The sequence below is a fragment of the Malania oleifera genome, chromosome 13 (genome assembly GCF_029873635.1).
Source record: "Malania oleifera isolate guangnan ecotype guangnan chromosome 13, ASM2987363v1, whole genome shotgun sequence".
In the NCBI taxonomy this organism is placed as follows: domain Eukaryota; kingdom Viridiplantae; phylum Streptophyta; class Magnoliopsida; order Santalales; family Ximeniaceae; genus Malania; species Malania oleifera.
In genome coordinates, this window is record NC_080429.1 from 41330018 (window position 1) to 41354703 (window position 24686).

General features: G+C 33.7%; 1 protein-coding gene across 2 annotated transcripts; it reads left to right on the forward strand.

Annotated features, from left to right (window-relative positions):
• The first annotated feature begins 3681 nt into the window (after window positions 1-3681).
• On the forward strand, window positions 3682-23087 carry LOC131146827 (F-box/kelch-repeat protein At3g06240-like). Of its 2 annotated transcripts, XM_058096627.1 has the most exons (5): window positions 3682-3858; window positions 3910-3934; window positions 4643-4785; window positions 17920-19132; window positions 22668-23087. In XM_058096627.1, the coding sequence occupies exons 2-4, from the start codon at window positions 3932-3934 to the stop codon at window positions 19130-19132; spliced, it is 1359 nt and encodes a 452-aa protein (XP_057952610.1). In that variant the 5' UTR covers window positions 3682-3858; window positions 3910-3931; the 3' UTR covers window positions 22668-23087. The 2 variants fall into 2 exon arrangements, with proteins under 2 accessions (XP_057952610.1, XP_057952611.1); XM_058096628.1 differs by having other exon boundaries at window positions 3682-3977.
• Window positions 23088-24686: the final 1599 nt, after the last annotated feature.

Consider the following 24686-nt stretch of genomic DNA (forward strand, 5'->3'; position numbering starts at 1 on the left):
ACGGCATGCTGCCAAAATTTCGATAGGATTTTTCCTAAACCAAAACCTTGTGCTAAAAATGATTATGATAAAATTAACATTAAAAGATTTTTGAAAGGATGAGTGAAACCAAATAGAAAATTAAAATTCATCCTTGCATAATCATCGAATAACTAGGGGAGCCCAGCTCCATCCCTATAGGAAGCACAGAAATGATCCATATGCATCACCTTCATTTATTGAATATCGAGGCTCTTGAGAATACCCTAAACATTATATCCAATGCTTAAAGTCTTATGATTTGTTATGAAATGTTCTTAGGTCATGAACATTATTACATGTCTCAATATATATTTTCTAATGCATCTATGGCTTATAAGGAAGACTATACTGAACATATGATAAAATGCATTAACAGATAACTAGTATAGTTGCATTAGAAGGACCGCTCATACTGTTTGGTATTCTTAGTTAAATCAATTTTTGATTAGTATAAGCAACACATTTCCCTTCCTAGGATGCACAGTAATTGCATAGGTTAGTACATGTAAAATCCAAACTGCTATATATTTTGAAGACATGTACACATGTAGTTTGTGTCTTAGGATGAACTTAGTTCATGGACACCAGTTGGTAAAATTCTTTGGATTATGTACTTTCACTCTGGATCCAAATGGTAGAGCATCATCACTTTAAATTGAACACCCCATATTTTGATGATGGTCCATGAAACTAGGAGAATTGCATGACTCAGGGAGCTTTATATTCCGTGCACACTCATTGAGCATTTTGAGTTGTGTCATTCTTTTAATCCCCTATTGCATTACCTTTGAGTGCAGTCTTGATTGACTATCGTGTTGTTAAAATAAAATGCAATATGCCATGCTAGTATGTGCTAAATGCCTATATTTGCTGCATGCTAAAAATCCTTTGAAAGGATGAATTTTTGAGGAATGCTCTTAAATGACCACCATCCGAAACTTAATGCAAGTAAGTATGCATGCAAATATACAGGGGGAGTTTAAGCCCCACTTTTAAGCAAAATGAACTTAATGCCTATAATCTCCTGCATGTTAAGTAATATTTAAGAGGATGAACATGTGTTAAGTGTGCTAAAATGAAATCCATCCTTGAACGTTATTGTACTTTTGTATGCTTGAGACTATACCAGGGAGGTTAAGCCCCATCCTTGAAAAATAATAAGAATCACCTGACCCATGGACTCACATTATTTCTATTGCTTCTACTTTTTGAGTCTGAAGGTTTTCTATGCACCTTGAACAACATATCTTGTCTCTACTGAATATCTTTGATATGGATTGTTCCGGGTACACATGAAAACCATGCATGAATTAGTGTTTGATTTTTTAGCGCATGTGTGCTTACAGATATTTTATTGGTGAAATTTATTCGTCTAACACTTATCCAGTAAAATATGAAATTAATACTTATACTGTTTGAACTCTTAATGATTTTTCATGAATTATATCAGTATAAGTAGTTAAAAGAATCTAAGCACGTATTCAAACTGATAGGGGGAGCACCTAGAAATTATTTTTCTATCCTGTTGTGCTCACAATATTTCTAACTTAGACTTGGTTTTTGAATTCAGTGTGGCTTGTGCTTAATTGTAATGTCTTTATTTAAATATAATCAATGAAAATATTTTGTTTGCCACAGTGTTTTAGGTTTTGTCATATGATCCCCTTTCTTGAATTTATTTAATATCCTTGGATCCATATGGTTGCATTTTTCTGGTACTTTGTGATTTGTGCTTAAATGATAAACCAGGAAAATAATGTTTGCTTGAGTTTTTAAATTAAAATTTCTTTTTCAACAAGCATTGTCCCTAGAACTTATTAGTAATATCCAAAAGGAATTTTTTTTGGCAAGAATGATCTTATAATTTCTAAATCTTATTTCTTGTCTATGAGCTTAAAAGCAATCATGACAGGTACCACTTAGTTTCAAAAATTCATTTGTGTCATGATTTTTTTTTAAGTTTTTAAGGGCTTTGGACTTTAAATAGTATTTTTTCAAAGAAATTTTGTTTTAGCCCTTTTGCTGATGACAAAAGGGGGAGATGTTTCTTGAGCAAAATTATAAACCTATTTTATCTCTGCCTTTCGTTATTCAAAAAGGAAATGACAAATGTACAAACTTGAATATTTTGTTAAAATAGCTTCAAACATAAATTGCACATCAAACCACTGAGCTTAACTGTCAACTTGAAAATTTGTGAAGTCTTCATGTTTATGATTGAGCATTTTTGAATATCATTTTGAATTTATGCATATCGTAAGGGGAAGCCTTATAAGGCAATCCCAATTTGCTCCTGTGTTTGTCATCATCAAAAAATGGGAGATTCTTGACTTTTTGAGTCCGATCCCTGTTTTGATAATGACAAACCATAGTATCCCACTTGTGTAACTGAGTGTGAACTGGTTTATATTTCTGTAATTACAAGTGATGAATGCAAAATGGAAGCCGTAAAGAGTACTGAGAAGAACACCAATCGGCGTATTCCATGGAGCATTGAGGAGTAGAAGACACGAAAACTTTATCTATTTTTTGGGCTGTAATAATAATTAGGGTTGAATGTGCATGCATCTTACATGATTTAAAATTGAAGCTCTACCTGACCTTCGATTGACCATAGGATGTCCAAATAACATGAAAAACTCTTTTCATAAAATGTCTAACTTTTACAAAGATTTTTAAATAGTTTTAAAGTTAAAGAAGGCAAAAACTAAACTTTTCAAAGGGGTCAGTCAACCGGCCAATCGACCAAATGTTAGAAATGAGCAATTTTCTCACTCAATTTGATCTCATCTCAAACTATGTTCAACATGAAAATTGTGGCATTTTCCCATAGCTTTTGTTTGATACCAAGAATGTCCAAACCCGATGTTAAGCTTTTCTCTCCCTACACACTTTATTAATTATCTTGTGCATGATTTATTTTGTATATTGTGATATAATTGCTTGCCATCTTGCCAAGACTATTGTTTTGTAGAGAGAAATTTTTAATACGCGAAAAGAGCCATTCACCCCCCTCTAACTCTACATTGTATATCCGCTGTGGGGCATGCGTATATACTGCCACGCTACGACGATTAACACATTCAACAATCTATGTGTATAATTTTTTAATTATGGACAATTCGGTACGAATATATTTGTAATTAGGCAATTATAAATATAATGTATGCAATTGGTTTGGTTCATATGCATGTACGTAATTACATAATTGGCTCAATTCAGATATGTGTGTGATTATATTGGTATGTAATTGTGGTATTACGTAATAAACACTACAATTTGGAAATTTATGTTCCTAATTTTGTAATTATGGACAATTCAATTTGAATATTACTTAATTACACACAATTATACATGTACTTGGTAGTTACTTTGGATGGAAACATAATTGCTACATGGTTAAATTCAAAATCAATCTCTTTGGTGGGGGAATAACATCATTGATCTATTTTTAAGTGGTTAATTCCAAGATACCTCTGAGATTTCAAGTCCCTCTTAAATATAAATCTGCATACTGGGAATGTATTCAGTTAATGTGGTCTAATTTTCATTAATCTGTTGCCTAATCAGATGCATTTAAAAATAAGCATCTGTCTTTTTTATAAAAATGCAGTCTTGACTCTGAGCATGCCATGGCCCGCCAGCTTCGGTTATGGGATAAACCAGCAGCACATTTTTGTCTTACCACCTTCAGTTTGTTTGTCTATGTCAGGGGTGCATGTGTAATTTTTGTTTACGTTCTTGAAGGAATCCTTTGCTTTGCTTAGTTTCATATGCCAGAATCTGGTGTGTTGTATCATCTGTTTGATGTATGGGTCAAGAGGAATGAACTTGGTGTTGCAGGATCATGGTTTTAAGCTTCATAGTCTAACTTTACCCAGATGGTCTTTGCCAGTAGGACTATCAAACAATGGTGAGCTTCTCATCATCAATGGTAGCTGTGCTGCTCTAGCCTGGTATTACCCAATGACCCAGAAACTTGTGCATCTAGAATTTCAATCATAGGGGAGCTTCTGTCCAGGGCAAACACAATCCATCTAGGTTGTGTTCTAAACTTACAGACTGTTGAGCATCAGTTGAGATATTGATTACATGATTTTTCCTTTATTTATGTTGGTTGATTACATGATTCCAACTAAACTTACAGAAAAATGTCTTTCAATCCTTCAAAATCCCTAAATTTAGGAGGCAATACAATTTATTGTTAAAAGATAAGAACATGCTTCAATTGGAACCCTTTATAATTAACAGAAAAGTGTTATCCTTCATTCAAAGTAACTGGGATCGCTTGGTAGAATTGGGTCTTTTGATGCCTAACGTCCTCTAATTTAGGGGTGAGAATAATTCGGCCTTAGCCGAATAAATCAAAAGTTTGGTTTGAATAATTTATAGTCCGGTTCAATTTGATTTTAGAAGAGGATAATTTCGGGTATTCAGTTTGGTTATGGGTAATTTGTATTTTGGTTGACCAAATTATCTGAATTTTTAATTAATTAATAATTAAATATAAATTATTAAATTATATTATTTATGATTTTAATTTTTAGGCTAGGTTGCCCGCTAGGGTTTCCATTCGGGATTCAGCCATTCCTAAATCCCAATTTCCCTTCCCACTTAGCAGTTTGCACAGAGTCGGCGACGGCGAGTTCGGACCTCCTGTTCCAGATCGGCAGAGCCAGTCTTACCCTTCGGACTTCGGCTTCCACCTTCCCAACTTCGGAGCCCGCACTCTCGCATTGCTCCTTCGGACCTTCCGTCCTTCAGGTTTTTCATCTTTCGGTTGTGTTCAAAAACTCAAAAGTCTTTGTATTTTGATGTTTATTGAAATTTTACAATACCCTAAGATGAGCACAATGTGTTTGATTAAATGTATGAGAGATTTACTCCAAATTATTATATTCATCAGTCTCCCTCTTTAAAAAGGGTTTCTTTGTGTTATTTGTTAATATTTGTTTGAATGTTCATTGAATTTGAGTTTTGTTCCTTTTTTATTTTTGTATATTTGTGTTTTCTTACTTTTGTTGTACCTAAAGTCCGGTGCCCTGTTCTCATCTTTTTCTGTTCTTCCTTTCTCTTACCAATAACCCTTGTTTGCGTATCATAGAAACGTTTTTTGGTGTTGAGAATTTGTCTGATGAGTTGTCTTCATTAGTGGGTGCAAAATTCTCTTCGAGTACAAAAGCATAAAATAAAGGATAGAAAGAAGATAAAAGGATGGAGGATGAATTTTTTTTGCGAATTACTTAATTCTTTTAAGGGAGAATTACTCATAATTAATTTTTATTTTTATTTGGCTAAATTTAGTTAACTGAATTACCCGACAATTGAGTTCGGTCGGGTACGATTAAGTTAAATAGACCAATTCAGTTGGTTCAGTTATGGGATGGTGTTAATCGAAATAATTTTAATTTGGTTAATTGTCAAAATTGGCCAAACCTAACAATTGCATACCCCTACTCTGATCTCATCCGTATTCCAATCTTTAGTCTTATTTCTTACAACTATCTTTTTGAAACAGATAGTTCACAGTGCTCATTCTATAGATATAGATAAAGTCAACTCATGTCATTTTGTTTCTATTGTTTGGTTTTCTTTGTCGTTGGTTATGACTAAACCAATTCACATAAAAATTAAAATTGGTACGGTGGTTCTTTGGTTTTCTTTTGTCTGCCCTCCACCAGGGTGACAAAATCACCTATTGGAAGAAGCAGTTAATTTGGCACAAAAGTGTTTTATAGAAACCAGAAAACTCTATCACCTTTGTTTCAAGGAAGATAAAAAGTAAAAGATTGGAAATAAGAAGTAGGTTGGCGCTGCTGGTTCATTTTGTTACTAAAAATGGAGGAGGGTAAGGGTAGGGGACATCAAATGGATTAGAGTTTACACAGAATTGGAAGAGGTTCAATTCCTCTTTGATGTTGTTAAGCCAATAACGCAAAGTTTTTTGACCAAAAAAAAGTAAGGTAAACTATTTTGGTCGTGTTGTCCAGACCTATTTTAAAATTAAAAAATGAATATGTGTATGTATATAATGGAGAAGGTTTTAATTTATTTGAAATGTGTGTGCAGTTATAAAAGTCCTCATACATACAAATTCTATTGCAAGACAGCTCAGTTAAACAAAAAAAAAAAGTTAAAATCACCTTTGTGACCATTGAAGACACAAATAAAAGAAACAATTTTTTAATTTATATGCATGAATAATTAATTGATATCAATCATAGAGGAAGATCTTTGGAATTAAAGACCAAGGAAATGGATAAGTTGGATTAGCCGTCAAAAGAATAGTGGAACCGCTACTTTGATTAGTCAAATTATGGGATTAGCCCTTCAACTAAGCTCTTCCCTTCCACTCAAGTCATTTTTTATTCCTCTCTCGATGGGGCAGTGACTTTTGCTTCTTCCCCTAATCTCAGGTGATAAAGAAGAAATATGACTTTTGTCTCTTTTTAACTCAATTAATCAGTCAAAAAAAAAAATAAAATTGAAAATCAGTTTTTAAGACACCAAAGATAATGTACTTAAAAGAAAAAATTTCTTTAATTGATGCATAGGAATAATCAATTGATGCCAGCCATGGAGAAAGATCTCTATGGCATGAAAAACAAAACTAAAATTTTTCCTTGTTATTCATCTTATCCCACATTTAGTATATAGAAATGGAAAGTTGTAAATAGGAATTGAAACGAATTTTTCATTTAATTTCATCATGTTTTTCATTCAAATTTCTATTCTTTTTCTACCCAATTCCATTCCCCAAACCCGACATGTCTTTAATTTCTTAAGCATCAAATTCAAAATGGGAATTAAGAATCGTGGTGCAAGTTTTGCTAGAAACATGGGATTGAGCAAGTCCTAATCATCATTAATGCAAAGAAAAAAATTATAGAGAACAAACTCTAATAGAACACCTTGATCCTTTTACAAATTTAGAACTGCATTTAGCATCCAAAAGTTACGAACACTTAATTTTCTTGCCCTCAAAGAATCGCTTGTTACATACTGATAAATGGCAATAAAATAAAATCAAGTTAAAGGTATTTTTCCCGCACCCTTAAGGTGCATTATTTAGTCGACACATAACACAAACAGGAGGGTAGAACAAGTCAAAACCAAAAAATAGTTTTCCCTTTGTTCTTGAGGAACATTATTTAATTAACAGAGCACATATAGGAAAAATGTAATAACTTATCAGAGTTTAAAGAAATGCCATGGGAAGGGCTCCCTTGGAGATTAATTCTACCAAATTATTCAAAATTCAAGTATGAAATTATCTCTTATATGGTTTCTTTTTTTTTGGTCTAGGACCATGAATGCATCAAAATGTTGGGTGACTAAGAAACTGCATATCCGAAAAGTAAAATTTTCTAAGATGAGAATGCTAAGATGGATGAATGGTTTAACATTAAAGGATAAATTAAGGAATGAACATATTCATGTTAAGTTAGGTGCAACTCTTGTGAAAGATTAGATAAGTCAGGGACGACTTAGATGGTTTAAGCACTTCCAACATAGGCTACATAATACTTTAGTGAGGAAGAGTGAGTTAATTACTATGAGGGATGGTAGAAGGGGCAAAGTTAGACCTAAAATAGCTTGAAGTGAGATAATAAGTAAGGATTTAGTAGCCTTAAATTTGTCGAAGCATATTGCCCATCATTGCATAAATTGGCTAAAAGAATTTATGTAGCCAACCCCACCTGATGGGACTCAAGGCTTGGTTTATTGTTGTTGTTGTTTTCCTGCCAAAATTTTGGTCCATGAAGTGGATTTTATCATCATTTATGCATATAATTAATCAAATAATTTCAACATATCGTCAGCCAACTATATTAACAATATACTAGCCTTGTTGCTCCTTGTCCCAAATGAAAAACAACACAGGGTCTTTGGGTGTTCCCTTAAATGTGTTTTGGCATGTTTGGAAGGAAAGAAATAGGAGGGTTTTTGAAGGCGAGGTATGTAGCATTCAAAGTATCAAAATTATGATTTGGCAAACAGATGTAGGATAAGAAGCAAGGCCTTGGAAAGATCCTTGTTGAGTTTGTTGGGGAGTACCTAAGAAGAACTAAGTCAAGGATTGTTGGGTTTAATTAATAGTTTATTGTTTAGTGTTAATTAGTATAGGATTTTATGTATTTGAGAGTTATCTGTAATATTTGTCTAATGTTTATTTTCAATTCATGCTGTTTTGGGGTATTTGTGTAATTTTATGTGCAAAGGCTTTCTTATAAAGAGTGCGTGAAGGTCAGGCAGTTATTGTTGAATTTGAATTGGAATTGAACGTGAGTTTTCCACTCTTCCCCTTTCTCCCCTCAATCTCTTCTAACTTCTCCCATGGCTGCAGATCTTTGATGCTGCCCCTGAATCATTTGGTATCGAAGCCCAATATCAATCTCTATTCTTCCATTTCAGTCCTTCATTTTTCCTTCACTCTTCTTTTCTTTTCCTTCCGCCTTCATCTTGTCTTCTTCTTCCATCTTATTTCCTTCTTCCCCCTTCTCTGTTCTGCCTTCTCCATTCCTTCTTTTTCTCTGTTCTCTCTGCTGTCCAGCAGTCCCTTCCCTCTATTTTCTTCTCTGCCTTTAACCACTGCTTTGCCGGTAGCAATTTTATCCTCCTCTCTTTCCTTCTTGCGTCTTTGTCCTTCTTCATCATCTTCTTCTTCTTTTTGTCTGCTCCTCTCTCTGTTACTCTGCATTCTGAAATTCTCGTAGTTCTATCATATTTGATTTTCATCACTCTCCTTCTCTATTAGTCTCTCATCTCAGTCGTCAGCCTTCAAGAATCCCTAGCGTTTTGTATATCATCGCCACTGTGCTCCCTACCCCTTGATATATACTCACCCGAAGTTTCATTGCCAGACTCTCTCCACTGGTGACGAGCACCAGCGACATGCATGAGGAAATCTCCCCATGTCTTCTGCTATTTCCTGTCTCGTGTGAAATATTCCCAACTGCGATATTTTAGGGTTTCTCCCGATATTTTGACATACAACTAGATATTTTGATTGTAGACAATATATTGCAAGCAAGCGTGGTAATTTGCTACAAAATGCTAGAAGCTGGCACTGCCAGCATATAAAAAATGAGATTTTAATGCTGCATTTTAGGAATTTTCGAAGTTAATTTGTTTCAGTGGAGCACTACAGCCAAGACAACATGTAAATTGAAGAAGATTCAGAAGGTTCTTTAGAAATTAGGTGTCAAATTTGTGGTTTTGCTTGATTAGATTGAGAAAAATTGACGGCAAAATGTGTTAGAGGGTTGTTGGTGATAATAAGTTCGAGTATGTATATGTATAAATTCAACAACATGGTGACAAGTTATAGGTAAAAGGAATGCCATTTGCCTAACTTTGGGCACAATTTCAAGATTTTCAACACCTTTCTCAAATGTGGAGAAAAGTTTTGTAAAGTCATTATTGATGGAATATGTCCAATGAATGTGATTTCCATGAATGGAGTGACTCAAATGCAGCTTCTTTTGGAACTTCACTGACGGCCTTCAATATTAGGTTGATAACTCTACATTTTTGCGAACAATGTTTATTTCTATACAAATAGTTGAATATTTGACTAATGTTTGGTGTGATATCTTACCTATGAATATTGGCCATGTACTCCTTGGTAGGATGGGTGTAACTCAATTACATGAGATTGCATACATTTTCGATATACCTAAGAAGATTGGTCATGTATTCCTTGGTTGGATGATTTGGGTGTAACTTAAAGACATGAGTACACATACATCTTCCATTATAATGGGAAGAGATTTGTTTTTAAGTCTATTGCACCAATCAATTAAGAAAAATAATCATTCACATTTACTCAACATGAAAACACTACAAAAGAGGAAATGCATGTACTTGATGGCATCCAATGTCTTTTAAACATTCCTATCGTTGAGTTTTCACCCTTGATATGTTCATTGGTGCTAATTCCCAACTCAAGTCTATGGTGCTGTCAATAGATGTGGTTTCTTGTCTCATTCAAGCACTGGGTTCCATAGGTCCATGTTGGAGAATACTTAAGATGATTTGGATCGAGGATTGTTGGGTTTAGTTAGTAGTTTATATTGTGGTTAGTATTAATTAGTATAGGATTATGTGCATTTGTGGGTCCGTAATGTTTGTGTAATGGAGGGGTTTGTTTGTAACTCATGTTGTTTTAGGGGTATATATGTGATTTCATGTGAAGAGGCTTTGTTATAAATAGTGTATGAAAGCCATGTTGTGGGCAGTTATTGTTGTATTTGAATTGGAATTGAACATGAGTTTTGTGTTTATATCTCCTCTCTTCTCGTTCCTTCCTCAATCTCTTCTAACTTCTCCCATGGCTGCAGAACTTTGATGCTGGCCCTGCATCACAAACTCCTTTTTTTTTGGTAATCAAGGAGTTTTACATCAGACCTCCTTGCTGATTGACTTTGATATTCTTTGATCTATAGTTGTTTGTATATCATTTCGTTTCAAGCCATATTTTTTATGTGAGGACTTTGGGATGTGATCTCTCGGCTGGAATTTAGCCATTGGATTTTCTGCTTGTCTTGTTCTAAGTGATTTTTGTTTTGAACTTTTAGAAAAGAGAATCTATTAGTAGGATCTTCTGGGTTGAGGTATTAGAAATCCTGAATGTTTGAAAATTAATTTATGGATGGTTTAGTGCGTCATTCTGTTATGGATTTGGAGATTTAAAACTTTATATTTTTGGAGGATGGATCATTATGAATTACTTAAGCTGATTTAACGTATTTGGAGTCATTTCTATTAGCTCTTATTAGATTGTTCTTTGGCAGGTCGCCTTTATTGCTTTATTGGTACCCATAATTATGATGATCCCCAGGGTGGGGGTGCTTAAGCATCTAAACAAATGATGGAGTCAATAATGCTAGGAATGGAAATAAACTAATGTTGTGTTTGGGAGTATGGAAAAGTCAGTGTTATCTGCAAGTAGGAAGGTAAAGTAGGTTGGTGGTTGATTTTGTTTGCAAACATACTCATGAATGATGTAACAGACTAACTGGTTTCTGTTTGATGTGTATATGTTCCTCCTTTTAGTTGTGAGATTCGGTGGACGATCAATTTTATTTCCTTGGCACTGTCAATTCATGAGTTCTGTTCCATTAATGTCTAACTAATTTTTAGCTTATATTTCTTTCCTTTTGACTTAATTATACAATATTAAAAAGAAGGAAAGTGAAAAGTACGTAATGTAATTGGGGGGTATGTACAAAGTCCTTTTGAGGCACTAGTGCACACACTGAGATTGGCCACAAGAATTGCACCATTGTTTAGGTACATTGATGCTCTTCTCCGTCTTTACTGTATTAGGACCCAAGAAAATGCAAGAAGAGGGATACTCTCAAGGACCACAACCCTAAAAAATTTTATCAATGAAAGTTGAATCAAAACTAAAGCTTTTTTCCCCTTCATTTTTTAATAAATGGACTTCAGTTCTATTTTTCTCAATTTTTTATGAATTAAGATTGGTATGTGTTTGGTTTTCCCCTCCTACTTAGCCAAAAAAATGAAAAAGATGGATATGTGTTTGTAGTGGTTTGAAAAACTAATTCATATATTCAGTGCAACTTTAATGTCGCAAGCTTTTGATCTATTAGACAACGAATTAAAAGTTATATTTTTTCGTACTCTTTTACCCACTTCCGGGCTTTTACCGTGTTATCTACTGCTTCCTCTCTCCCCTCAATCCTTTTGAGAACGAACAGAGGTTTAATAAGTATTATACTTCCTTGTATGGATCCAAATCCAGACCCTCATAACTAGCACAACCCCTTTGTGCTCTGTGCCTGTACACCTACACGAAATTTAGTTTTGAATTGCATATTAAAATGATGGGATTAAAATTTAATTCATTCATGTGATTGAAAAAATATGCTTTTGGTAGGTTATTGCTGCTGCCAGTGTTCAGCTGCTTGTCCTCTATTGCCAGTGCAGATGGCTGCATGGGATGTCATTAGTTGTGTGCTTTCAATTTCTTCATATATTTGGTATTTTCATGTGGACCTTGTTTCGTGTTCATATTATATGCTTTATTTTTCATATATAACAAAAATGATATGCTACAGCGATTTTGTATTGTAGAAAGAGGAAGAGTTGATTATGGCATTTAGAAAGTATTTAAATAGTGTTCAGCTGCTTGTCCTCTATTTGCTTTTTTTTTTTTTTTTTTTTCCATTTTTTGATTTCTCATTATTGATGGAAGGTAGCAGACGTTGTCAAGATCCCACAGATTCCCATTATTTGTAGCTGGTCACCAATGTTCCCCCTTTATAGGAAGATTAAATTTAGATAATTATTCGCTCTCCTCCTAAGATAATTGTTCTTGTTTATTGGAGAATTACCAAGGGGTTATGCCGAAATCCAATATAAGTTATCAACGATATGTAAGATCAAACTCTAGGATTAACCAATTATTTGTGTTGAAAATTTGCATAGCATAATAAGATACAACAGTAGCAACAACAACAAGCCTTAAGTCCCACTAGGTGGGGTTGGCTACATGAATCCTTTCTTGCCAATTCACCTGATCCAAAACGTTTTCCTCTATTAGATTGAAGGCTATTAAATCCCTCCTCACTACCTCATTTTAAGTTATTTTAGGCCTACCTCTACCCCTTTTCCTCTATATGCTCATTTCTTATTTTATCTTTTAATGTTAAACCACTCATCCACCTTGACATATGCATCTCAGCAACTTTCATTTTTTATTCAAGTTATTTCCTAGTTGCCCAGCATTCCGAACCATAAAGCATAACTGGTCTTATGGTTGTTTTATAAAACTTTCTTTTGAATTTTAAGGGTATTCTAACTTGACGCACTCCTCCATTTTAACCAACCTGTCTTAAATCTATGTACCACATCTTTTTCAATTTCCCCTTCAGCTTACGTAATAGATCCAAGATATTTAAATCCATCAATGCTATTGAGTATCCAATTTAATCTTGTTACTACTTATATTACTGAAATTACATTTTATATATTTTCTCTTATTCCCACTTATCCTAAATCCCTTAAATTCTTAATGTGACTCCAAAGTTCTAGCTTGGATTCCACTCCACTTCTACTATCATCAATTAACACGATATCATCTACAAACAACATACGCCAAGGGATCTCATTTTTCTAGTTAGTTCATCAATTACTGAAGTAACAAAGTTAGGATTCAAAGTATAACCTTAATGTACACCTATTGTGATTGTAAAATGTCTAGAATCTCCTTTTACAGTCCTAACGCTAGCCACTACTCTATCATACATATCCTTAATGACATCCGTATATATATACTCCAAACTCCCTTATTTTCTAATACCCACCAAGGAACTTCCCTACATATTCTATCGTAAGCTTTTTCTAAGTCAGTAAAAACCGTATGCAAGTCCTAATTTTTCTAAACTATTCCATTAAACTTCTTAAAAGATAAATAACTTGTGTTGTTGATCTCTCATGCATAAAACCAATTTGATTTTTTGAAATCTTCATTTTTAATCCTATTCTATGTTCAATTACCCTTTCTCATAATTTCATCTTATGACTCATAATTTTAATTCCATGATAGTTATTACAACTTTAAATGTCGCCTTTGTTTTTGTACAAAGGTACTAACATATTTTTCCTCCATTCTTCTGACATTTTTTTTAGTTTTTATAACAGTGTTGAATAGATTAGTTAACCAAATAATTCTTTTATCCCCTAAAAATTTCCAAACTTTAGTTAGTATTTCATCTTTTCCTGTAGATTTCCCACTCTTCATTTTTCTAATGCCACCTTAATTTTAAGGGCTCTAATTTTGCGAATAAATCTCCTATTTTTAGTCTTTTCCTCATTTGTCACTTCCAAGTTCAATATTTCATTTTGGTTTTCATTAAACAATTTATCAAAGTATCTACACCACCTCTCTTTTATGTCTTCTTCTGTAATTAAGACATTGTCATTCTCATCCTTTATACGTTTTACATCGCCTAAATCTTTGCATTTTCTTTCTCTAACTCTAACAAGTTTATAAATGTCTTTTTCTCCTTCTTTTGCATCTAGTTTAGTATATAAAATATCATAAGCTCTATTTTAGCTTCATTGATTGTATTTTTTGCATTTTTTCTCCCTTCTTTATATTTTTCAAGATTTTTTATATTTCTACAAATTTTGCCATATTTTATACCAATTTATTTTTTGTTTTAACGGTGTTTTAGATTTCTTAATCTCAAAACCATCTTTCTTTCCTACCCGAGTATCTTCCTATGGACTCACCTAAAACCTCATTTTCTATCCTTATGATAGAATTTGCCATTTTATTCCAAATAGTATTGGCATTAACTGTATCCCCTATTGTCCAATTACACTCATTGTTCATTTTGTCGTTGAATTTTACTATATTATCTCCCTTCAAGTTCCACAATCTAGTCCTCTTGTGTTAATTTATACTACTCCTTCTCTTCGATTTTTTAACATGTATATCTAGTATTGAGACTGTTTGTTGTGTAGCCAAACTTTCACCTAAAATAACTTTACACTCTTGATAGTTATCAAGTGTTGTTCTCTTTTTATAAAACAAGTATTCAATATAACCAAATCTTAAGACATGGAAAAATCTAAGATTGTATCACCAGCCTCATTTTTATCTCCATATCCATGGTCTCCATGTATTCTCTCATATCCTATATTATCGTTACCAATGTGACCATTTAAATCAGCTCCTATGAATGTCTTTTCAGACATTGGTATCTCTTCTAAAATACTATCCATTTCTTCCCAAATTTGTCTTTTCTGATTTTCTGCTAAGCCTATTTGGTAAGCTTACACACTAATGACATTCACTATATCCCGGCCTTAAGCTATCCTGTAATGGTCCTATTCCCTATTCTTCCAACATTTACTACATTATTTTTTGTCTTTATCTACAACAATACCCACCCCGTTTTTATGTTTCCCTTTACTAGTGTACCAAAGTTTAAATCCTAATTTTTTAATTTCTCTAGCTTTCTTTCCTACCCAATTTTGTCTCTTTAAGACAAATTAAGTTAATTTTTCTTCTAAACATTATTTCCACTAATTCCATACTTTTTATTATAAGAGTCCCTATATTCCCAGTTGCTAATCTTATCCTAGTTTCTTAAGCTAATTTATTTACTCTCTCCCTTTATACTGACATGGTACTCCCTTGATCTAGGTAAATTTGATAAGAATTCATGATAATAAGATCTGAAAAAGTTTTGTGCTGGCTGTTAGCTACCTAACACAACCCTACTCCTTTATCTGGGCTTAGGATTGGTGTGTGTACAAAGAGTTTGTGTTACACAGGAGAAGTACATGTTTGCATTTTTTTTTTCCTGCAAACTTATTTTATATAGACAATTTTCCAAGTAACACCCTACAACTAATAGAAACTAAGTACATAATACAATGCATTAAAAAATTTTAAAGCATACCATTTTGGGTGTTAATCCAAGCTAGACTAAATCTAAAACCATGCAATAGTATTTTTTGAAAACTTTTGTATATTCTAAAACTTTCAAATGAAAAACACAAAAACACAAAAATGCATATTCTAAGTGACTCACTCTAAAAACCTTAGAGAATAACTCTCAAGTATAATAGTGTCATCAAGTAGTATTAGGGAAGTCCTTAAGTCATTTCCACAGGGAATGGTATGTTTAAATTCCAAATTTAACTATAATAAAAAATAAAGGAGAATTAAATACTACGATTAATTAAAATGTTAATTACAGTGAAATGGGGTTTTTGGGCATAACCCAAAGATGGTTCGTTCTTTTTTTGTATGAGATTGATAAAATGTGTACTCAATGAACTAAATGAATTTTAAATGTAGTGTGTTTATAAACCCAAGTGAGAAGCAAAACACAGCTACATGACAAGTTTAGGATTTATGCTCCGATGCCCTTGGCACTAACATTATTGTTGCCCTTAAATTAGAGGAATTTGAGAGCGCGTGTTGAATGAATTATGGTTATCTTTGCTCAAGGAGTTAAACCACAATCATCAACATTATCTAATCCTTCTATTTCCAACAATAAATGGCAAAGCATAATGCTTATGCTCTAAGGGGCATTTTTTCAAATACCTTGTGTGCACCTTGAAATTAAACTAGGTTCTAATCTCCTTGAGTTGTTAAATAGTCCATAAAAACAATGACTCATTCAAGATTCTAAAATAAATGGGCAATTAAAAATAAAGAAACAAATTAATCTAATGATAAATCATTCAAGACAATAAACTAAATGACAATGAAACTAATTAATCCAATAATAAACCATTCAAAACAATAAACTAAAATGTATACTAAACCTAGAGGAACGAGCTAATCCAACCGTAAATCATTCAAAATAATAAAGTGCATGACAATAAAAATAAAGGAGCAACTCAGTCCTACAGTAAAATATTCAAAAACAATGAATTAAAATGAGCATTAGAAATAAAGAACTAAAGGAGAGAGGAGAGAGGAAGGAGAAAAGAGGAAGGAGAAGAATCGCAGCCCCTTGGCTGAACCCCACACTGCTGCTGTATTTTTGCAGAGGAGCAGCTTTTTCTCCCAGCTGCTGTCCTCCTTGGTTCACACCTCACAGCCTCCTCCCTCTTGTTGTACTCTTCCTTTCTTTTTATATCTGCAGCCCCCCACAAAACCTCACAGCACGGCTGCCCTATTCTCTGCACATGGGCCTTCTCCAATGCATGGCCCATGAATTTTGCGTGGGCTTAATGTGCTGCTCACGTCCCCCTTTAGCTTCCTCCACAAAGCCTTGACTATTTAATTCCTTTATCCTCCACGAAGCCAAGCCGCATGACCCCTTTATTTTGCATGGGCCATGCATCTCATTCACATGCATGGCTGCCTATTGTAATTTCTTGCATGGGCTTTGATTGCATGGCTTTAAATTGCATGGGCTTTCACCTTTTGCATTTTTGCTTCACCTTTATTTCCCGAAAGTGCCTTACAATTATTAAACACAAGTGTTCGTAAATTTACGGGCAAAATTATAATAAATATCATAATGTTATAAATTGAGCTCCATTTAAAATAATGTGCATAACTTGGGCATTTAATCCAAGTTGCAATAACCAATAAACATATTTAAACACCTAATTATTCAATATTTGTCCCTTAATCACTAAGCCTACAAATCAAAAACAAAATAGCACAAAAATACATAGCATGATAAGATGAACATGGTTTATTTGTGTCCATGACTATTGAGCATTTGAACAATACGTATGACTTGCATTGTTTGGAATTGAGTATTGTAATTTGAGATTGAAGGCTAGTCCAAATTAAATAAAATTATATTTTAATTTTTATTGGATGAAAATATGTAAAATGTTGGAAAAAAAATATGTAAACAAAAATGTTTCTTATAAAATTATGATTAAGGTAGGTTAAAAAGGACAAAAGAAAAATATTCTAAATTGCTCTTCATTTTATGCATATACATTTGCAAGATATTGAGTGTCAATGTATTGTAAATTCATATATACACTTGGAAGCTCTCTTCTATATTTTGTTATTGTGCTTGGGTCGTTTGAGTTGTACTTTCATTTAGTATATTTATAGGTTATTGACTTTTAGTGTTTCACAGATTTTTTTTTATGCATTGAATGAACCTTGATTTCATAGTTGTGTTAGGCCCTTTCGGGTGGCACTTTCATAGTTAAATTGAAGATTGAGCTATAAATTAAAATGCACGAGGTGTGCGGGATTTCATATTTTTATTGATCATATAAAATAGAAATTGTCTGTTTGTGTTTCTTAGACATCCATATAATAAATCACCTAGATGTGCATTGCTTTCCCAAAGCTCTTTTAGATCTCCTCATATTCTATTATGTGAAGCCCTCTCTCTCTCTCTCTCTCTCTCTCTCTGTGTGCAGTGTTTCAATGGCGAGTGTAGATATACCAGAGGACCTGATCGAAAACATCCTCCAGAGGCTGCCTGTGAGATCTCTGCTGCGACTTCAGTGCGTCCGCAAATCCTGGTGTGCCATGCTAAAAAACCCTAGCTTCATTGCTGACCATTTACGCTTCAGTTCAACCCAGAACGACAACAAGAGAAATGTTTTGTGGATCTGTAGATGTTACTATAGGCGCGGCACTTGCTACTGCATCTCCATAAACCCGCCCCATCTGGTGGTGCCGGTTGAGTTTTGTCTCAAGGGTGGTGGAATCAGTACCCGTATAGTGGGCCATTGGAATGGCATAATTTGCGCACGCACCAGCATAAAGAACTGTGGTGGGCAAGCTAATCCTATGGGCCGCAGGTACTTTCTGTGGAACCCTGCAACTAGGGAATACAAGGTTCTTCCCCTACCGCAATCCCTGACTCATGATTCACGCTGCTACGGACCAGGATTTGGGTTCGATTCAAAAACCAATGACTACAAGATTGTGAAATTTGTCAACTGTTACTCTGAGCCATGTAAAGCTGAGGTATACAGCTTGAGAAGTGATACTTGGAGGGAAATCCAGGCTCCTCCTGTATGTTTTGAAAAGTACATTCCCAAATACTATGACGGAAACGTAGATGGAGCAATATTTTGGGCTGGAATCTCAAACGGCCCTGTGATTGTTTGGTTTGACATGGCCAACGAAACTTTCCGTTTGATTCCACTGCCGCATGATGTACTCTCCATTTATGAACGAGAAGATGTGTTCCACATGGTTACGTCGTTCAAGGAATCCTTTGCCTTGCTTGTTTTTCACATTTCGGAATCTGATTCTTATAATTTGTTTGATGTATGGGTCATGAGTGAACTTGGTGTTGCTGAATCATGGGTTAAGCTTCATAGTGTAGCTTTACCTGAACATTCATTGCCATTAGGACTATCAAACAATGGTGAGCTTCTCATCGTCAATGGTGGAAATGGTGCTCTAGCTTGGTATTACCCTATTACGCGGAAACTTGTTAATCTAGAATTTCAATCATCAGAAAGCTTCTATCCAGGGAAAATTCAAAGTATAGAGTCTGTTTTTTACACTGAGAGTCTAGTCTCACTCGGGGGACAAAATGTGCGTAATATGGTCTCAGATCCTTATTTCCAGGATCTTTATCACCCAGAGAAGTTTGCAGACGAGATTGATATGTAGGTATGTTTTTTTGGCCTGAATGAATGGGAAAAAAAGAAACTTTATTTTATTAATTTCTGCCTTTTTTTTGCCCAAATATATGACAGGGTAGGTTATGTTTTGTTGTTATTATCAATTCCATATTATGACTGGATGCCCAAGTTGGGTATTGTAATCCTACAATTAAGGAAATGGAGAAGACATGGCAAAAATATGGAAACATAGAAAACTTAGAAAAGTATAAAGAGGCAAGAAAAGTTGCCAAAAAAAGCATTTAGTGAAGCTAAACATGGAGTACATAATAATCTATATGATAGTTTAGATACAAAAGAAAGGGAAAGATATGTATTTAAACTTGTTAGAGTTAGAGAAGAAAGAGCAAGGACATAGATAACGTAAATCTATAAAAAAATATGGATGATAGCGTCTCGATTAAGTAAGAGAACGTGAAAGGAAGATGACGAAATTACTTTAACAAGATATTTAATGAAAATCAAGTAGAAGACCTAAACAAAGAATTGACCCAAAAAAAAAAGTTTAAAAATTCAGATTCATTTGCAAGATTAGAGTTAATAAAGTTAAGTTTGCAATTGTTTTGTTATAATGCAAGTTCTCATTCTAATTTACATTTGGATCAATTTGATTTTATGCTTGAGGGATCTACTACAAAAGTTTTATATTTTTAAGAAGATCAATGGAAAAGTTTAGGGGAAAGAAGAAGGACTTGCATATGGTATTTATTGACTTTGAGAAAGCGTATTATAGGGTACATAGTTAAGTTTTGTGGTGGGTTTTAGAGAAAAAAGGGCGTATCTAGTAGGTATACGGATGTCATTAAAGATATGTACGATGGAGTAATGACTAATATTGGGAATATAGGTTGAGAGACTAGAGAATGTCCAATTAGAATAGGTGTACATTAAGGATCTGCTTTGAGACTTTGTCTTTTTGCTTTATTGATGGATGAACTAACTAGGAGTATCAAAAATGAGGTTCTGTGGTGTATGCTGTTTTTAGATGATAATTTTTTGATTGATGAAATTAGGGGTGGAGTAGAATCTCAGTTAGAATTATGGAGAGAAGTTTTAAAATTTAGAGGTTTTAGGATAAGTAGAAATAAGATAAAATATATGAAGTGTAATTTAGTCATAATAGGAAGAATATTGGAGACAAACTTAAACTTGATGATAAGAAAATGCAAAGCACTAGACGATTTCGATAACTTGGATCTATTATGCAAGCTGAAGGAGAAATTGAAGATGTAATGCATAGAGTTAAAGAAGGTTGGGTAAAAAGGAGAAATGCTTCGAGTGTGCTTTGTAATCGTAGAATACCCTTAAATCTAAAGGGGAAATTTTATAGGACGACTGTAAAATCAACTATGTTATATGGGTTATAGTGTTGGAGAACTAAGAAAAAACATATCCAAAAGGTAAAAGTTGTCAAGATGAGAATGCTAATATGGATGAGTGGTATAATGTTAAAAGATAAATTAAGAAATGAGTATATTCTTGATAAGTTAGGCGTAGCTCCTCTAGAAGATATTGGATGCGGGCTAAGACTGTCAATGGCGTATTAAGAACTAAAACAATTAAATGCAACTTTTTTTTTACAATATAATGTTAATTCGTTATTGCAATATATGTATGTATGTATGTGTGTGTGTGTGTGTGTGTGTGTGTGTGTGTGTGTGTATTTATGTAATCGCTACTAAAAAATGCTTCTTAATGACAAAATTATTAGATATAATATGCATTATTATATACAATGTTTTTTATTTAAAAATTTTAAACTAAATTTATTATTTGATATAATTTTAATATTTTTTTACTCTTTATAATTAGGTATCACATTTACTATGTACAAAGTCTAATGCACGTGCCCCTTGTACTAGTTGTAGGCCTTTGTAAGGCCTCCTTTTGTGTTGCTTATCATTTTTTGTTGATATGATTAAGAATTAAAGTGCAAATGCAGGCCTAGAAATCTTTGCTTTCCAAACTTGTTTGTGTAAGAGGGAAGGGCTAGGATAAGTGGATTTTATGAGATTAGAAAAAAAAGAAAGTCTTTGAAGAGAAAGGCCCTCAAGAGTTCCCAATCCAAGACTTGTTCCCCCTTGCAAATTTGGCATGAAAGAATCCACCACACCCAATAGAAGAGTTAACTCACCAACCTCTCTTTCATTGAGACTTCTAGAACCCGTAATCGCAGCGACCAAATTGCAAGAATGGAGACTTTTTACATACAAAGGAACTACTTGCTACTAGTATGGTTTAGCCCTCTAGTTTTCTTTAGATCCCTTGTTTCATTTTCCTTGATGAAATGCAAATTGGATTCATGTAACAAGAGAAAGATTTCCCATCACCTACCTTACTACATTAATCAACTTAGGAAACAAGAGGAGACTTAGAGAGCCTTATGTTGAGAGATGAAAATCCCAAGAAAAGAGCCCCCCTCAAGAATAAAATGCTGAAAAATGTGCATTGCGAACAGTTGAAATAGTTAGCAAACATGCCACCAACAGCTCCAACAAAGAGTCACCAACCCAAATGTCCTCCTAGAATTGAATTTTATCTCATACCTGCTTTAAAACGAATGAGAGGAAAGGAAAGACAAGCAACTTGGGAAACAAACTTCCAAGGACATGGAATTTTATTCAATTTCAATTGAATTTGGTATTTTCTTTTGTTTGATTTCTTTGTTTCCTCTCTTCTCTTCACTCTGCTCTTTTGTGTTTACATTGTTACAAATAGCACAGATAAATGTCCATATTATGCATTATTATGAAACATGGCTTGTATTTGTTTGATGTATTGCCAAAGCATGGTTATGGTCATTGTCACAATTTTGACTACTTTGCAATTGTTGAGTCTGTTTTTTGAGAGTTTAAAGCTAGAATTTGTGCTAGCCCAAAATATTCTATGATTTTCAAAGTTGACATTTTCTGACTATTCCTGTTGTGATTTGGTGATCTTTGTTGCTAAATTATTTATCTCTTAAGTGGACTTGAAGTGGCTAAAGTTTTGGATGCTGGCATCCAAAATTCAACTGAGAGCTTGTTTAAAATTCACCTCTTGATGTCAGAAATCAAGTGATTTTGCTGTTTGTACCCATCTAATCAAAGCATTTTCAGCTAGAAAGCTTGCAGCAGAAGAAAAAAAAGGAAAGAACTAAGCCTAAAGCAACCAAAAGGCAATAAAAGCCCAAGAAACTGAGAAACAAGTAATATAGTTGTGCCCTTCAACTTTTCCCAAAATAGCTGTTTCTAGAACACCTCAATGTTCCAATTTTCTTCAAAAATATCTGGTCCTCTGTATTGAGTTTCTGGGCACCAGAAAAAATCATATGCACATCCTCTAGAATTTCCTAACATTTTACGGCATGTTGTTATCTAAAGAAGCTTTTATCAGATCCACACACCGAACGAAAAACAATTCGTTAAAAGTTGTTGATTTTAAAAGCAGTTTCAATGTTTTTTTTTTTTTTTTCTTTTTCAAAATGAAGAATATCATCTGATTTTGAAGGTTAATTTTGCTTTCTTCTGTTGATTCTACTGCAGGGCAGTAGACTGCTATTAAACTGGAATAATCAGCAGGGTATGCTGCACTCAAGCTACAATTGAGTTTTGGGTGAGTTTGGATTGTGTTGCAGATTCAAATCTTTTGAAGTCTTGATGCGTGCAAATTAAATATTTTGCTACCTTCTTTTATATCTGAACTTTGCTTAAGCTTGGATATGATTTATATTATCAATCATTTGATGAGTTACTTGCTCCGATTCCCCTTCAAGACAGCAGCTAGTTTTGTTTTTGATGTGGCATTTATTAATTTGTTTCTGTTAGATGGAATTATTTGCTATGAGAAATTGAGAATTATTACATGTATCCAACTTGGCTTGGCATTCTTTCTCCCCCACTTTTAATTTAAAGTCAACTCGGTGAGTAATGCAGAAATTATTTAATTTGCAGGATTGTTCGTAATGATGATTGTGTTATAGTGCAAGTTCCCATTTTGATTTGATTGAAATGTCTAGAGAATGAGTAATTAAAGTTAGTTTTGTTTTGATGACGGAAAAAAATAATCTAGTCCACAGAGCTTTACCTATCGGATGGCCTTTTGTTTGTGATTTTTGCTTTAATTTATCGCCCTTTAAATGCTAAGATTAAGTGTGTGAAAAAATGAGCTGCCATTGAATACATGGTTGGTCCATGTTCCAATTCTCTGCAAAAATATATGTTCCTCAGTATTGAGTTTCTGAGCACCAAAAAAAATCATATGCACATCCTCAAGAATTTCCTTATATGTTACAGCATGGTGTTATCTAAAGGAGCTGTTACCAGATCCACACACTGAACAAAAAAACAATTGGTTAAAAGTTGTTGATTCTAAAAGCTGTTTCAAAATTTTTTGCTTTTTCGAAATGAAGAATAACTTTTTATTTTGAAGGTTAATTCTGCTTTCTCATGACTTGAGCTTCTGTTGATTCTACTCCAAGGCAGTAGAGTGTTAATAAACAGGAATAATCAAACTGCTGAGGCATTAGACTAATTGCCACATTCAAATTGCGACTATTTATTTATTTATTTATTTTTAAATATATTTCTGCATTATGTTAATTCATCCTACATAAATAGAATGGATAGATAGATGAGAGGATGCAAATTAATTAAGAGATAGTAAACAATGAACACAGAAACAAAAGACCATTTTTAAGTAATGTTGGAGTTCTCTGAGAATGCAATTCTTGGCTCCAAGCACATTGTTTGACTTTGTAGGTACAGTTCTTCATCACCCCATTATGGTCTAGGCACAAAGCGATCTCGTATAGTTCCACTAGATGGGCGAATGGGTTAAAACATTTTATTTGGGGGATGAATCCTGTGTGCTCGATGATGACATCTCTGATAAAGTTCACAAACTACAAACTGTTGTTTGGTACGATGCTTGAAAATTAATTAATGAAGTTTTCAAAATCAAGAACAATGTATGTGAATGAATGTGTTGCATGTGAGAAGTACATGCTTAAAATATGTACGCGTAAAATTTAGTAGCTAGCTAGTTGTAATTCACAAAAGGTAAAGAAAGAAAAATTCAAACTATTTGAAGTCAAAATGGCCAAGAGATCATAAGAAATCTTTAATTGCAATGCGAGTTCAAAGTATCCTAGTTGAGTGGGAATGGCGTTTGGCGTTGGGCATGTTCCATTAGTCTTCCACCTGTGCTTCCAAAATCTATCAAGCCGCCGTCATAGCAGATTCAGCCAAGCAACATTCAATTGAGGCCAAATGCTTTTTAACTAGATAAATCATACATAATTAAAAAAAAAAATTATATATATATATATATATATATATATATATATATATATATAATGTAATCACAAGAAAAATGAAAAAAAATAAAAATAAACATGGTTTGTATCAAATACGCCTTTTTTTTTTATCACAGTTCGTTCTTTGATATGGATTGAAAGTGGTCGGCCAGAGTCCATGGATTGAGAAGTTTTGATAAACGGGTCTAACACATCTAGAATATGAAGGCCGGTGGTTGTAAAAGGTATTTGGCCATGTTTCCTCAAA

Excerpts from the sequence above, each read along its gene's own strand:
- LOC131146827 (XM_058096627.1), top strand. Across the intron at positions 4,786-17,919 it reads TCGGACCTTCCGTCCTTCAG|TGTTTCAATGGCGAGTGTAG; the intron begins GTTTTTCATCTT and ends CTCTGTGTGCAG.